Source organism: Colius striatus, chromosome 7 (genome assembly GCF_028858725.1).
Source record: "Colius striatus isolate bColStr4 chromosome 7, bColStr4.1.hap1, whole genome shotgun sequence".
NCBI classification, from domain to species: Eukaryota; Metazoa; Chordata; class Aves; order Coliiformes; family Coliidae; genus Colius; species Colius striatus.
The window spans coordinates 15,163,097-15,179,846 of NC_084765.1; the positions used below are offsets into that span (position 1 = coordinate 15,163,097).

General features: G+C 41.4%; 1 protein-coding gene across 3 annotated transcripts in view; it reads left to right on the top strand.

Moving 5' to 3' along the window:
• Positions 1-12,339, top strand: part of PTPRJ (protein tyrosine phosphatase receptor type J) — a 72,745-nt gene extending 60,406 nt beyond the window's left edge. For 2 of the 3 annotated variants that reach the window (XM_062000006.1, XM_062000008.1), the window contains 14 exons: positions 313-600; positions 848-982; positions 3,146-3,356; positions 3,498-3,616; positions 4,174-4,264; positions 5,326-5,367; positions 6,309-6,396; positions 7,465-7,555; positions 8,156-8,229; positions 8,372-8,506; positions 8,902-9,021; positions 9,728-9,888; positions 10,293-10,428; positions 11,351-12,339. In XM_062000006.1, the coding sequence (XP_061855990.1) occupies positions 313-600; positions 848-982; positions 3,146-3,356; positions 3,498-3,616; positions 4,174-4,264; positions 5,326-5,367; positions 6,309-6,396; positions 7,465-7,555; positions 8,156-8,229; positions 8,372-8,506; positions 8,902-9,021; positions 9,728-9,888; positions 10,293-10,428; positions 11,351-11,509 (1,850 nt within the window). In that variant the 3' untranslated portion in view covers positions 11,510-12,339. The remainder of the gene's footprint in view (positions 1-312; positions 601-847; positions 983-3,145; positions 3,357-3,497; positions 3,617-4,173; positions 4,265-5,325; positions 5,368-6,308; positions 6,397-7,464; positions 7,556-8,155; positions 8,230-8,371; positions 8,507-8,901; positions 9,022-9,727; positions 9,889-10,292; positions 10,429-11,350) is intronic. The other variant, XM_062000007.1, reaches the window with a different exon arrangement.
• Positions 12,340-16,750: the final 4,411 nt, after the last annotated feature.

Here is a 16,750-nt window from a genome sequence, read left to right on the forward strand (position 1 = left end):
TCTTAGAGTAGTATGTTCAATTGTCAAACAGTAGTTTGAAAACTACTCATCTTGACAGATACTCAGCCTAAATTTTCTCAGTGAAACTGTCCACAGAGGAGTTGGAAAGCACAGAAGAGATCTGTGTGCTCAGTGTACTTCCTCATAGGGCAGCAAGCCCTTGTAGACAGCAGCTTCATCGTTTGAAAAGAGGAAGTAATAATGAAGTTTTACAAACATTTATACACAGAATTTACAAATTGACAGCTTTTCCTATTTACTACAATGCTTGATTATTTTTTTCCTCTTTTTTTTTTTTTTTTGTCTTTGCAGTTCCTGCATCAGTGAACTCATTTCAGTGTGATCCAGTGGCCAATCAGTCTTTTTTAATGCTGAAGTGGAAATGTCCTGCTGGTGTCAATTCTGGCTTTAAAATTAAAATATCTAATGGTTCAAGGGAAGAAGAACAACTGGCTCTGTCCTGCGTGAGAGAAGGCTCAGAACAAACCTTTGAAACAGCACCTTTAGATTATTTCAGCATTTATAACGTTACTATTGTGACTCGTTCAAATAATTCTGAAAGTGATCCAGTGCTGAAAACGTGCCATACGAGCATTACTGGTAGGCATTGAAATTTGAGGATAAAAGATATTCATAACAAAGTATTAACTTGATGGTTGCAGAATACCAAACTTACTATGCAGTGTGTTATCAGCCTACAGATTATGAATCAAATACTACATTCATGCAAAGTCTAACGTGAGGCACAACAGATACACATTGCATGAACAGCCTCAGTATTACAGCATATTCTTGTTTGTAAAACTTTATCAGTCATTAAGGTACTAAAAAATATCTCTGTTTATAGACCCACCTGCTCCAGACGAAGGTCCCGTAGTCAAAGCAGTCAGCCACAGCTCTCTGTCTGTTGAATTCTCCGATTTCCAGTCCAAGAGAGGACCATTACAAGCCTATGCAGTAGTTATCACAACAGGACAAGGAGGTAAAATGTTATGGTATTATCTTCTAGCTCTGTGAAACAATTTGTCAGAAAGCGTGATGTTTTAAACTCTTAAGTGGGTGTTAAATGGATAGAGAAAAAGTTGACTCAGATCTTCAATCATCCTTCAAAATGAGGCAAATACCTTGCTTGCTTGGTTGAAGCCAGATCACACCTTGTTTTCAGAAAGCCACTGTTTTCACTCAGCCTTTTCCAGGCTTGGCTTATCCTTGGCATGCAAGTCTCATATGCATTGCCATTGTGCTGTTGCCATCTTGATTTGCCAGTTATTCCTGTAACAAGATTGTGTACTATCCTTTTTTTGACAGAGAGTAACTTTCAGAGCTGCTAATATAAGCAGCTTTGGAATGTGGGATGTTTTCCCCTCTCCCTTTTTCATCTGGACAATATCCACAGTAAAATCCTAAAAAAGACCTTTCCTTAGTTGAAACACCATATTAACTGAGAGATGAGGCATGGGTAGAAGGCTTCAATAGCAGTGTCAGCATTACATGCCATGGGAAGTTGAATGTCATGGAAAACTAGAAGGTAGTCTGTTAAACTCACTTCTTTAAAGGATTAAACCAGAGAAATGTCTTTCACTGCTGAATGTCTAGTGATAAATTATAAAGGTAAAGAACTCAACTTTGTAGTGTAGGTTCCTGTTGAACTTAGTTTCATTTCTGCCAGTGAACTGAAAGCATAAAGCAGATGATGGAGATGGTTTCCCCAACATGGCATTTGATATTCATGCATATCCTTAGTCTTAACACTGGAAAGAAAACACATATGAAAACAAACAAACGTGTTTGTCTATCCTGAAAGTAATGATGTTTGTTTTTGTATGTGACAGAGGGGACTTGACTCAGTTGTGTAAGCAATGGTGTCTGGCCTAGGGTGACCCAAGACATCGACGGGGAGCTGCAGATATAACCAGGGATGTACATCCTTTTAAAATGGTAACCAGGGACCAGACAGGACATATATCTCAGTGTTGAACACACATTTCTAGGGCACTGAGCTAATTGTGATCTCAGTTGCTTTTAATGTTACCAGAGTAGTGCTGGTTAGAGCTGTCTCGAACCCAGTTCTTGCACAGGTATAGTTATGAGAGCTTTGCTGCTGGGGGCAGTGAGCCACCAGCTCACTGGCGGCAGGTCAAACCTTGTCTACACAACTGTAAACAATTTACCAGAGCTTTTCCCCCTCTTAGAACTCCTGCCAGGTTTCTTCTTTTTAAAGGTGAATTCAATGCTCTATCTGCTTTTAGAAGGAGCTTTTAGCTTGGTAAAGGCAGTCGGTAGAGAGCAATGTATGCAAACTTCAGTCAGATGAGCAAGATTCTTCTTCCCCCTGCAACACTTCGAGTATTTACATCAGTTTGCTTGCTCTGGAGTTGCGGGACAACTGGTAATTTGAGCTTGTTTATTACCTCTTAGCTCCCATATGCCTCAACTGTGTATAATCTCCCTCAAATTTCTAGAGTTCATCTTCTAACAACAGATACTGTAAAGTGATGCTGTTCTGTGGATGGTGTCCTGTTGGTCACTGTTTGGCTGCCGTAGCCTACTGTTCTTAGCCTTCTGGAAAGGAAAATGTTCTGGTCACTGTTTTGCCCAATACTTGTCTGTGTCAAGAAAAGGCAATAATTAACTCTCTTGACTCTTAGAGTTTAGATGTTGAGACTTCTTGTAAGACACAGCAAGGAGGAGTTTAGTGTCACCCTAAGTGAGGCTTGACACTGTTTGGGTAGCACAATGTTGCCAAATACCAACTGACTTTTTCTGCCCTGTTTGCATTGTCGTCTCTACATGTTAGTTGACAGAGCATGTAGGGATTTGACTGACTTGTCTAGTGATGGTTTTCCACAAGGACACCAGAACCCACCACTAATCTCCCTTTACAGAGAAGTTCCACTATATATGACAGAAGCAAAACCAAAAGGAGGTTAAACCAAATAACACGGGGGAGTAGGAAAGTAATTTGGCAGATTACACTGCAGTACAAGAGATATCTGTGATTTGCCATTACTCCATGAATACTACCTGCAATGAGAGGCTGAGTGCAACAGATAATGTGGTTGATGTCCCATCTCAGCTACTGTGCCAATTGATACAAAATCAGTGCATGATGTATACCACACTTATCCTTATTTTTTTCCCAAAGATGATGTGTCTTTAAAGTCGAAATTAAACAACACATACCAAGATTTCAAGAAGAAGACAACAGTCACCTACGTAACGTACGTCATGGGCCCAGAGCAGGCAAAATCGTCTTCTTTCCATTCTCAGAATGGTATAAACGTCATTCGTGTAGGCGAGGGAAACAAAATGTATGGCTATGAAAATGGACCATTGATTCCACTTTGTTCATACAGGTATTTATTTCAAACCACTGTTTGGTTCATTTTGCTGCAACTGAGATCTAAAGGCTCATCTAATGAAAAGATTGCAGGTTGTGTTTGAAGCAGTGATGTAATTGTACCTGTTGGGTTTTTTTTCTTCTCCCTTGTCAACAGGGCAAGCATTGCAGGCTTCACTAATATAACCTTTACTACGGCTGACATCATTGTGGGGGAAGATAGTTATGTGTCATTCTCCCCCTGGTCTGAGGCAGTCTTGCTACCCCAAGATCCAGGTATAGTTCATGTAAAATACTGGGCTGTGTATGGAGATTGCTTGATTGTGGCAAGTTTCATAGTAGCAAACATCTCTGGGTTTCTCTGTGATGGACTATTTCTTTCTAGCTTTGCAGGGATGCTGCTCTGTAAATTTATACCTTGCTATTTCTGCAGCTGAGCTCTTTTTCCACTTAGGACTTCAACTATGGAAGCAACCAAAGCCTGTGCTGCTGATGGCATGCTGAAAGGGACTGGGTGGCACAGTGAGACTTTGGTACAGAAACAAGTAACAAAAAGCAGCAGATGTTTTAACAAACAGTTCTAGTAAATTAGAAGCAGGTGTATTGGAATGCAAATACTCATCAGTTGATCCCAATTTTTTATTAATCTCTTATCCTTGGTTTGTTATTCTTAATGACCTTTCAATACTGGTACTGCCAAAGGACATAATAAAGACAAGATATTTAGCACAGCGGAGCATGTGCTGTCACTTGCCATGTTCTCTTGTACCACGTTGATTGAGATAACTACCAAAGAGGTAAATCAGTAGATAGTAATACTTGTTCTCTTCTAGCAGGTGTTGTTGCTGGAGCCGTTATTGGATGCCTGTTAGCTTTATTGGCTGTAGTCGCTATAGGGGGGTTCATATTCTGGAGAAGGAGAAGGTAATGAGCGTTCATTATTCTGTTTGTTGTGATGAGGAACACCAGTGTCTCACTGCTGTATTTTTCTCCTAAAAAGGCCTCTCTTTCTGTTTCATACACTTCTGTCACGATGCTTCAAAATACATTCTATTAAATATCTTCTTTGTATGTTACAGAGTCGGTGTATCAGACTAGCTCCATGACTTTGTTCAACTCCATGCTTACAAACTAATGACTTAGGAATTGTTTTGCTTAGCTCTTCTGAATTCATGCATGTTGTTGAAGTAATTCAGACAGAAACGAGCAAACGTCACAAGTCATTGTGCCAGAAGTCATACATAATTGTACCTTAGATGGTTCTATTTTAAATTATCTTTTGGTCATGCTTTTTAATTGCTTGATGGCCTGTCACATGAAACTTCCATTCTGGAGCTTGCAGAAGCAGATTAGTTGCCTTGGGTTTCAGCTGGTCACACGATTTGCAATGTTTTCCTAGTAATTTGGGACTTAGGAGCCCACAAAGGCTTTTTCCTGCTTCTGATCATGTGGTACATCCTTTCTAAAGAGTTAGCTGTAGGGCCTTTAGTCTTGTTTTCTTAGTTTCTTTGTAAAAGTAACAGCAGTTAATCAGGCATGTCCAATAGCTGTGGACAAGAATAATGAGAAGAGCTTCCTTTTTGAACTAGGAACGCGTATCTTCATTTCAGCTACCACTTTCAGTACCACTGACACCTCACTTGAACCCCTGCCATAGGGATTCTGGGATTAGTAGCAATTCTCCCAAGGTGTTAGCTAGCAATGAAGATCCCTCAGCTGTACTTCCAGACTATGTGCTTTGTGTTCAGGCATTATCCTCTGGTTTCAACGGAAAGAAACAGTCCACTGCACAACATCACTAAATGAAAGACAAAGTATTATATTCTTTATGTATAAGGTTTGCCTCAGGAGGAGGTTTTTTTACACAGAATGAGATGCTTTAAAAGAAATTGTTGTGCACAGGAGATAATTGTCAACAGGAATCTCACCTGCATTCTGATAAATTCTACTGTGAACCTGTTATGTTGTTTTCTTTCACCTTATAGGAAAGACAAAAGAAACACTGAAGTGTCCTTTTCTCCAATTAAGTAAGTCCATATCCTTTCACACATTAGCTTCTGAGCCCAAGTGGTATTAGAAAAACTGACTCTGAATCCTGATACCTGTTTTCTGTCTAGTTCTATATATAGAATTTTGCAGTATTAATTTCTCATGAAATTTAGGGACTCCACCCTGCAGGCTAAAAATAATCATATTGATTGAGACCTCTAGAGCTACCAGAGGGATCTGAGTGCTTGCTTTGTGAATCGTTATTAGACACACAAATGCTCCACCTAGTTTTGAAAAACAGGATGCTTGAATGAAGCACAGGCTTCTGTGCACATTCAGGAAAGAATCCAGACTGTTGATAAAGGGAACATAGGCAAAATTCTGCACTGTGGCTGGAATTTTCCTTTGCTTTATGACTACTTTGTGCTGAGCCACAAACGTACGTTGAGACTGTGCAAGCTGGCCATGGGAGGGGAACCACAGTGTATTGGAAGTCACAGGCAGTGCATTGTTGGTTCCTGCACCAATTTTTGCACTGATGGAAAGGCATGGCTGGAGCGTCCCGTGGAGTCTCTTTTCCATGTCTATCTGTGTAGACACCTATCATTGACATAAGTTATCCCAGGGAGTGGGGCCAGTCTGATGGGAATACAGAGGCAGCTGACTGATGCCTGTGATACTCTTCTCCTGAAGGATGCAATATTCTCTTCTTGGTTTAATAGATCAGTTAAATGCTATGCTTGATATCCTGTCCCCTGTAAATGCAGTTTTGTGGCTGCTATTAACAGTCATGCTTTCATTCTTAGATTCACATAGTGAAAAATACAGCTGCATGTGTCTAATCAACCTTTTTTTTTCTTCCCCTCACCTTCCCCTGAAGAGTAAAGAAGTAAGTAAAGCATAGTTTCTAACACATTAACTGAATTCATGGTTTATTTACCTAATACCAGTTACCAATACCTGGCTTTTCTCATTTTAGATCAAAAATGATTAAAGTGGAGAACTTTGAGTCCTACTTCAAGAAGCAGCAAGCTGACTCCAACTGTGGTTTTGCTGAAGAGTACGAGGTATGTGCCCTCAGCACGGAGAGCTTTGTGCCAAATCACAGAATTTTAAGAGTTGGAAGCGACCTTTGGAAAGGCAAATTAGCTTTCTTAATGAGCACCTGCGAGGCTTACTGAAGGGGAAGAGAAAGGACCTTTATTACAGCAATTATTAAACTACATGTATAGCCTCCCCTTCCATGATGCAGCTCCAATTTTAGTTGAAGTGCATGATAAATACTTTGTCTCCTGAACTGTTATCTCCACTGATGGAGCCATAGCCTGGCTTGCTGGTCAGAGTTCTCACCAGAGACAGGGTCTCTGGAGCCCTCTTGCCCTAGTTACATCACAGAGTTAGCCTAGGGTCTTTATCTTGTTTTCATTCTTCTACAAAGTGAGGCAGGTCTCTTGCTAGTATCACTCCTTTAGTGCCTAGGTGAGATTTGCACACCACACCTGTGAAGAGATCCAAGGAGCAGTCAGAGAAATGGCAATTATTTGCTTAGTGACCGCAAATGTTTTTCTATGAAATGTGCTGAAGCTCTATGGTTATGAGGGACAAAAGATCAAGTGCCAGTAAGATCAGGTGTCAGCAAGGATTCTATATTATCATGTCTGCTGTTAAAGAATCTTTTTTTAAATCTCCTTGAAACTACTGATTGCCTTTCTTCTTTCCAGATCAAATTTTGTCCCTTTGATAGCACATTGCAGGCTGGTGCTCTGCTTTACCTTCCCCTCAGGTTTTGCTTCCTTCAGCCCCTCCATGACGTACTTGCTTCCTTCCTCCCTGCTGTGTCTGCAGAGCCCGTGTGCCACCAATGTCAGTGTCATGTATTTCTGAAAAAGCTCATCTCAGGGTTTAAACTCACTGTTATCTCTGTGGTCTGTGTTAATCCCTTTTCTATCAGGTCTGCCACTGCCACTCTCCCACTCTGTAAAAAGACGATTTTTATTTTCCTTTATCCTAATTTCACTTGCCTGCCTTCATAGCAAAGGCCAAGAGTGGTTGGAATATTTGCCTGTTTCAATCAAGTGTTCCTGTATGATTCCTAAACCTGGACCAGGGGCTCACAAAGCCTTCTTTGCTTGTAGGAACTCAAGTCTGCTGGGGTTCATCAGCCCAAATTTGCTGCTGAACTTGCTGAGAACAGAGGCAAAAACAGATACAACAACGTCTTACCATGTGAGTTACTCTCTTTGGTTTTGATTTGTTAGATGAAAGTTTATCTAATCTGACTTTAATATTACCCAGGTGTTTCATGTTTTCATTAATCCCTAATGTTAACAGTTTCTGCATGAATGAACTTGGGCTGCTGCTTTCTCAAAATCACTATGGAACCAAATCTAAAGAGCTTTTCCTCAAGAATTTTCCCTAAAATTCCCAAACTTTCCCTCAAGAAACTCCTTAAAGAACTTTCCCTTAATTTTGGTTTTTCCATTTGCAGTCCAGATTGCAGTTCAAATTACCTATTTGTCTCCAAAAATTAAAACTATAAAAGTTAATGTTGGATTAAAAATATATAAATACGCAAATCCAAACCATGTTTAAAACAAGTAATCGGTTGTTATTTTGAATCTTTATCCTGGTCACTCATTTTTCTAAAGGCTTCCATTATAAAAATGCTAAACTACTGCTGTTTATGATTCCTAAAGTTATATTATTATTCTTAAAATGCACATTGTTCTGAAGCACCTTTTATTTAAAAACCATGCATTAGATAAGCAGTAATTTGCTGAAAGGTTCTAGATCTAAAATTCATTGTTTTGTTTTCCTTTTTTGCAGATGATATTTCTCGTGTTAAACTCTCAGATCAAAGCTCTGTAACTGATGATTATATTAATGCAAACTACATGCCTGTAAGTTGCTTCATTGGTTGATATGAAATAATGCATATTTTTGTGATGTAGTTGTAACTGTTCGCTCATAATGATGTTTAAAATCTGCTTTTTATGTCTCATTGATGCACATGTGTGTATATATTTGTTTTTTCCTTTTTAGGGCTATAACTCGAAGAAGGCATTTATTGCTGCACAAGGGCCTTTACCCAATACTATAGATGACTTCTGGCAGATGATTTGGGAAAAGAAAGTCTACTCTATTGTTATGTTGACAAAATGTGTTGAACAAGCCCGGGTATGTTTTTATTAAAACTGAACTGTCTCTTGAAGATGGTTGGATCTCTTCTAATATTGTTGTTACCCTGGTAGGTTGGGGATTGACTACTTTCTTTTAAAAGCCTTCCACTTACTGGAAGACTTAATTTCAAAATTAAATAAGCCCAATTTTTTTAGCTTTCTCCTATTTTTATATCTGCTGGTCGCTAGAGTAAGATGTCTCAAGACGGTTGTGGAATCACTGTTGTGTTCTGCCTAAAGAGTGATTTTGGCAGAACTTGTGCTGCCCTGGGACAGCCCTTTGGGAAGGGTGACATGCTTCCTAGCCCTGCTGCACTTGCTGTGTTGTTTAAAACTTGCTGGTTGCTTCATTGCTGCATGTAACATTTCTAACCTTGTTAACTCTCTTCTTAGACAAAATGTGAACAGTACTGGCCAGACAAACAATCCAAGAGCTATGGTGACATTACTGTGACAATGGTCTCAGAGGTTGTTCTTCCAGAATGGACAATAAGGGACTTCACTGTAGAAAAGGTGAGTACCCCTTGACTCTTAGTGAATAAATATCTATAGAAGTGATTTATGGTATCACTGTGACTTCACATGTCATGCATTGCTGGAGTGACAGAATCCAGTCATTGCACTAAAACAGTCAAAATCAAAGTTGTCTGAGGGAAAAAGATGAGTGACTTATTTTGACTTGAGTCTTGAATGTGTTGGTCTGCTTTCTGCCAAAAGTATGATTTAGAATCTTTCATGCTACTTACTGACAACAGATTCCTGTGGTTTTTATGTGTATGTGTTTGTTCATGTGCCCTGGCTTCTCATAGCAGTGTTTCACTGACATATCTGGAGGTGGACATGAGTTATCAGCAAGGCCCTCCCTGTGGATGAAAGGGATCTGCCAGCATAATCCAGCTTGCTCTAGGAATAGCTGATTGTCTGTCAGTGGTCCTGCAGCTCATGCACCAAAGCTTGTTCTTATGCAGATACTTGTAATATCTGCTAGCTTGAACGTTAGCCCCATCTCTGTCAATACATGTCATGCAGCAGTGATGACCTTGAAGTATTCTCTACCAGAGCAGAAGGAGGAGGGAAACTGAAATATCATTAAGTTGCTGCATAGTTCATCACAAGCATCTTTAAAAACGCTGAGTTCTGCCCAGTCCATGTGGCAGGAAGCCCTCCTGTTGCTCCTCTGGAGCTGATTTTCTGTTTTTTCTAATATGTATTCCTCTAGTCCTGCACACCTGAGAGCCACACCGTGCGCCAGTTCCACTTCACCTCCTGGCCAGATCATGGAGTGCCAGAGACAACAGACCTTCTCATCAACTTCAGACACCTTGTTCATGAGTACAGTAGTCAAAATCCAATTGACTCTCCTACTCTGGTGCACTGCAGGTAGGAAGAACATGTTTGTTTTAGACATGCTTTTATCTTGTGGCTTTTTTAAGATAAATTCTTTTTCAATGTGGTTGAAGAACGGGCATTGCTTAAGGACATGGGCTATTTGCCTCCCAAATGAAAGCCTTTGGCCTTGTGCCTGGAAAACTCAGCTGAAAAAGTTGCCCTTCACCTGCTTTTGTATGTAAACTTGTGCAAGTGCAAGGCTGGGCAGCCTAGAGTCATTTCCTCTTTCCCTCTTGGTGGTGGTTAGTACCACCCCTCTGGGCTGCAGAGACTTTGTATACCTGTGCCGCTGAAACAAGAGAAAGCATCTTCCTGGCTTCACTAGCTGTTCCTTGGGCCACCATTGTGCAAGTGGGAGAGAGGAAGCAGTGAATGGCTTCCCCGTGTCGTTGCAGTGCTGGTGTTGGGAGGACAGGGACGTTCATCGCCATTGACCGCCTCATTCAGCAGATGGAAATGGAGAACACTGTGGATGTGTATGGAGTGGTGTATGACCTCCGCATGCACCGGCCTCTGATGGTGCAAACTGAGGTAAGGCTGGCTCTTACTCAGCAGTGTGGCCTTCAGATGTGCCTGATCATCCAGGAAGGGTGGAGCTCACAATTACAGGAAGATTTTAAGGAGTAATCTGCAATGACTCTTTAGTTAAACTTTCCTCCTTCCTGTCTCATCTCTTCCCACAAAAGTAGTTGCAGCCAAGGGCTGTAGCAGGTCCACGCAATCTCTACAGAGTAATGGGATGAAGCTGGAACACAAAAAGTTCCACTTAAACATAAGAAAAAACTATTCTGCTGTGAGGGTGAGGGAGCCCTGGCACAGGCTGCCCAGAGGGGTTGTGGAGTCTCCTTCCTTGGAGGTCTTCAAGACCCACTTGGACATGTTCCTATGCGACCTGATCTAGGTGAACCTGCTTCTGCAGCGGGGTTGGACTAGATGATCTCTAAAGGTCCCTTCCAATCCCTACCGTTCTATGATTCTATGACTGCCATTTGCGGCTGGAAAGAGTCAAATCCTGAACAAGTACGTTTTGCAACTTGTATTAGCCATGAGACTTTTATCCTTAGAATTGTGAGGCAGAATTATCTTAAGTCAAGTGGTCTCAGTGTGCATCTTTAGTGTTCTGCGGGAACACTCATGTTCCTGCTGAAATTGTCACTTTGATCCAAAAAGGTGTGTGGATTAATTCAAGCTCATTTGAAAGAGGCTGTAAAATCTCCATCATGACAATCTTAAGACAGTGTTAGGCATGACGAGTTTTGTACAGGAGGTTGATCAGATGACATCACAAAGTCCTTTCCAGTCCAGTTTTCTATGAACTAGACATAAAACTTGTAAAAAATCCTCTGTGATAACATTCAATACAGCACATCCAAGCTCCATGCTCAGGAGCAGAATTACTTCCAAAAGCAGATATTTTCTAGAAATGTGTTACCCTCTCTTTTTCTCCCATCAGGACCAGTACGTCTTCCTAAACCAGTGTGTTATGGATATTATTAGATCCCAGAAAGACAAGAAAACCGATCTCATTTACCAAAACATGACAGCAATGGCAATCTATGAAAACTTCACACCTGGGCCGGGCTCAGCGAAGGCCAACGGCTACCACGCGTAGGCCAGGAGGAAGGCCATGTCCCGGGGGCCAGTGCCTGCACAGCAAAGGCTGCGCCTCTGCTCCTCTGAGCTGGGGCTGTGTGCGGTGGGTGGCTCACGCCGGCTCCTCCACTCCTCCTTGCGCCCAAAGGTGGGATCTACAGGAGGGAAAACAGTGCTGGCAGGAGCCATGGATTTGATACTAAAACAAACAACAACCAAGCAAAACTCTTGGAATTTTACAGAGGAACCTTGCTTTTTCTTGGGAATCTAACAGTACTGATAGGTGAAATAGCATTTGCAGTATGGACAGTGAACTAGAATTTTAATAATAACACAAGCTTTTTATTACAGTTTTATATTATTTCATTTACAGACACCAGGCTTGTGGGCTATTTTAATATATTTAATTTTAAGTTTCAGGAACATATTTTATCTACTGTATCTGGTTACTTAGCTAATAGATATGGGCCTTCTGTGATTTTTCTTTTCCTCTGTTCCTTTTTATTTAAAAAAGGAGTACAAGCAGCTCCTTCAAAATGGACATTTATACTTGGAAATTGTGCCTTTTTCTAGTTGCTACTCTAGAAAAAAAAAAAAAACAGCAGAGATTCTATTTTTGTACTGAAACTCTTAATGAGAACACAGATTTTTAAATAAGGCTTATGTCAAACTTAACTGTAGTTGCACTGTTGGCAGGACTCTCCAGAAGTTTGTAGGTGAGCTTTGTTTTAGCATTTCACCACAACTATCCCCTGCCTTAATGTTCCGGTGCCTCTGCTAGAGGAAAAGGAGTGTAGTCTGTCACTCTGAGCTTTAACTGTTGTAAAAAACCTGAGCAAGTGAGTATGTGAATTGGGGGGGGGGGGGGGAATGTGAGTGTGTGGGGGTGTGCATGAAGGACAGAATAGCTCCTCCCTGTTCCTGGCTGATACTCCTGTTTGTATACAATTTATAATGATTTATTTAAAGGTGCAATATATGATTTACTGAATAATGATCACTCTATTCTAATAGAGTTTTACTCAGGTCGGTGTCTTTTTATCATTGTTGTTGTTTTTCCTCAGATATATAAATCTGTGAACGTGTTGAAACTAAGGTTCCAAGTATCCGAGCACTCCCAAACAGATTGACTGGCTTTATTGCTTCTACCAAAACAAACTGCACAAAATTCAGCTGCAGAGACCAATTTCTCAGTTGTTTTAGGCATTCAAAACTGAGATGCATCTTACTGCCTGTATCTCATTCATCTAACGTTATTGTTTTATCTTTATTTGTAATATATTGCTGCTGTTGTCTTAACTGGTGTCCTTTTAAAACCAGAACAAACAGAAGAGCCCCAGTTGCCAATTTTACAAGTCAAGGATTGGACTGGATTTACGTTGCTGGTACATTACTGTTAGATTGCTGAAGGTCTTATCAATGAAGGACTTCTTAATTAGCTGGGAGGGATGTGTGGGCTTTGATTTTCTTTTTTTGGTCTTCGGATCATTGCACTGGCTGCACTGCAGGGGAATATGAAGTTTATGAATAATGCTATAGAATAGCTATTGAGTGGTGAAAATCTTATGAAGGTTTAATAACCAGAGTCTCTGGAATTCTGCTGCTTTTAGGGGGTTTTGGGGTTTTTTTTTGTTTGTATTATGGGAATTGTCAGAGCTACAGACACTAGGAGTGGATGTGGCTTTACAGTGGAACCTGGCAACCTTGCAAAATCCCCTGTCAACTGGAAAGAAGGAAAATGTAGGAATTCCTGGTGCACAACTGTAACTCTACAGATACCCGAGGAATTTTTTACAATCTGGTGTGAAGTATTGCTGTGCTGTGTGTAAGCAAAACTGGAGGACAAACCACAGTGTGCTCCAGCTTTTGGGTGAGTGGGTTTCTTGGTGTGTTTTGTTTTGTAGTGGCCACTTGTGGGTTCTTGGAATATTTTTTTTTCTCTCTTTCTCTGAAATACTTAAAGAAAAAGTAAATTGAAAAATAAAACACGAGGTTAATGAGCCTGCCCAACTCCATCCACTCCACATAGTGGATCTCTCACCCAGCATTCTTCCTAAGCTGCTATCAGATGACAAAAATAAACCACTTGGACCAAACAGAACCATTCCAAAGGAGCTGGGAGGAAGGAAAGTCTGCTCCTTACAGTCATGGTGGATTTTTTTTCCTCTTGTAGTGTTTTAATTACTGCACATCTGTGCAGAGCACAGAGCCAGTACTTATCATTCCAGGTCTCCCCAGAATGTGCTGCCTTAGAGTGATGAATGCTCTCTTGCATCAGAAGGCCCTTGTTTCGTGTAGCACAGATCAGAGGGAGATGAATTTTCTGCACTAGGTCATGTGTTTGCGTTATGTTGCAGCAGAACATCAGACAACTGGCTCGAATGGTGTTTCTGCCTAACCACCAGCCAGATACTCTTAGGGAAAACAAACCTATCTGTCATGTTGTTTTGGTGTTGGAAGCAGGTGCCAAATTCTCACTTGTCATCTAATGAGCATCCATTTTTAAGACAAGTGTACACAGGTGTTTTCCTCAAACTGACTCATTGTGAGAAGAGACCGAAGTCTGAAGTAAATGACCTGCTGATCCCAGGTGCAGTTGGAAAAAGCTAGTAGGGCTTAAAACATTCTAAACATGAAGCTGGCCACGGTGTTGGTGTGGATAAATAAGATGTGCCTTGTAGGGTATGTCTGCAGGAAGATAAGGGCTAGAGGTCATTCCCTGCTTACCTTGTGGGTCTGTGTTGGTCGAGGTGACTTGAATTTCTGCAAATATTTTTTTCCCCTGCCTTTGATGTTCTCTGTCTTGTTGCCAAGATCTGTCTCTGGTCAATGTTTTCTCTCACTGTTGCTAACCTAAAGCTATTCACTCTTCAGGCTGAAAGCTCCACTGTGTGGCAGTTGCACCTCCTGCATTTCTCTTCTATACCTTTTTCCCATTTGGGGCCTGCTTAAGAAGGGAAAAGTTGAAGTGTTTCAAACGACTGTTGAGTATCTTGAAATGATGTACAAATTTTGTTGTCATATTTGTTGTACAGGAAATCTCAGCACACGTCTATAATGTTTTTAATGGTTTGATTTTTAAAGATATAAAAATAACAATTAAAGCACCATCTAGAGCACTTTCTGTCTTGTTTTTCCTTTCTTGAGATTTTCTTTTTAGTTCTTTTTGAATGAAATTACTTTTCCAAGATATCTATTTCATTTAGAAGGGCTTTATAATGGATAAGGAAAGTGGCATTTGAGTCAGAGACATATGATGGTCACTGGGACTCCCTGCAAGGGTGTCAGTCTGCCACTGAGACTGGCCTAGCAGGACCAGGGCCTGATGCTCACGTGTCCTGGCAGTTGGCTCCTTGATAACAGATTACCTGAGTGTAGATGCATATAAGATTACCTCAGTTAAGTCCCTGTCTGTAAAACTTTTAATTTCCATTCCTGGTTGCCATCTGAATCACTCCCAAAGGGAATCACGAGCTTGGAGGGTGATGCCACACTTAGCAGCTCTCCATTTCATCACGGAATGCTGACACTGTAAAACCATGTGATCCTTCATGGTAACTGCTGCATTTTCCAAAACAACTGCAGGATGAGATGGGAAGAGCAAAGAGTGATTGTGTTCTCATCTTCTGGTGGGAACATGTGCCAGTCAAGCAGCGGTTGTCCTGAGTGTTCTTGGTGAGACCTGTGCTGCAGAACAGAAGGCATGACAATGACCCTCCCAGTGTATGACCTGCAGGAAGTGACCACCACTGCCACAGGCAGCCAGGGAAGCTTTCAGGGAGCAAAAGTCCTCTCTTTTTCCCTTACATCACATAGGTTTGAGCTTCAGTCAAGCAGATTCTTCTGGCTGCCATTGGGAGTGTTAGTCTCTTTGGGTGGGTAAATCTGAACCCATGTATCTGGAAATCACATTCTGTACCTGGTCTTGTTCTGTATGGCTTTTATTGCCTTTGAGATAGAAAAGATGGAGGTCAGAGAGGAGAGGGCATAGCATTTCAGTCCCGTTCTTTACTTGATAAATGGGATATAGTCAGAAATACTGCTGCCCTTGCACACTCATCCTGGCTGAGTTACCAGGCAGCAAATGGAGTTTGGAGATGAACAGATGTGAATGTCCTTGCAAAAGAGGGTCCAAAATGGGAGCTGCGAAGGGGAAAACATCCGAAGTTTTTGTACACTCTGGTTTTCCCAAGCAAAAAGCAAAAGCCTGTTAGCAATGGGACAGAGTGAATGAGACTAAAAAATGTCACTGCAATCACTTTTGTCCAGGGACAGAATGAGAGGCAAGCAAAGATCAACAGTTTACTTGCTTCAGAGGCAGGTGGATAGTGTTCTCCCACTTATCATGCCCACCAGAGAAGTTACTGTACATCCTTCTGCCAGTTGCTGTGGCTTTGCTTCAGGGCATCCCTTTTAGCTCTTCACATAAGGCCTCATGTTGTTGAAACCACTGACTTTAAATTATTCACTTTTCAGTACCTTACAAAGTGTTTACCGAACTGCTACGAAACAGCATCTCTTTCCAGTGCTGTGCTTTGTTCCATTCTTCCACCTCTCGGGTTGGGCAAACTTTTCCCATGCCAGCGTCCTGGCTAAGAGGGAGGAGGAGGCAAAAGCAGCAGAAAACCCGACTGGGGAGCTCCAGGCAGAGCTGCTTCCTGCCTGCTGTGCTAGCAGAAGGGAGAGAGCTGTTTGTACATCTCACAAGGGTGGGAAGCTGGGCCCAGACTGTTTCTTAGATTTGAAAATCAGGATCTGGGCCTTTTCTTCTTTGTCATTTAGCAGAGATCCCATTCATTCAAGTTGCTTTCTCAGAGTTTATTTAGTTTTAAAATAATAGACATGACCTCCTTATGGCCAGAAGGTAGAAAATGATCCCCTCTCACTGAGAAAAGGTAGTTTGGTTTGATCCAAAGTGAGTTACTTCCAACTCATGTTTTACCTCCAGCTTTCCAAGGGACCAGGTAAAAGCCAGATTCGGTGGATTGATGTTCTGGCTGCAATGTTACTGTTTCATGGACATCTCTAGTCTATTGATAGTGCTTACAAGAAGCTTGTGAGAGACACAGAAGCTGTGTGCTCTCCACAAGCCATGCTAGGTCTGCTCTTGTTTGAATGTGGGGCAGGATGGGCACGGAGACACATATCCTCTCCCCTTTAAGAGATTTCTAGACTCGGGGGTTTTTTTAGCTAAGGTGATGTACTATCAGAAGGAAACCAAGCTGTGTGACAAAGGCTGATCTAAGGTCAGCTCCGATGA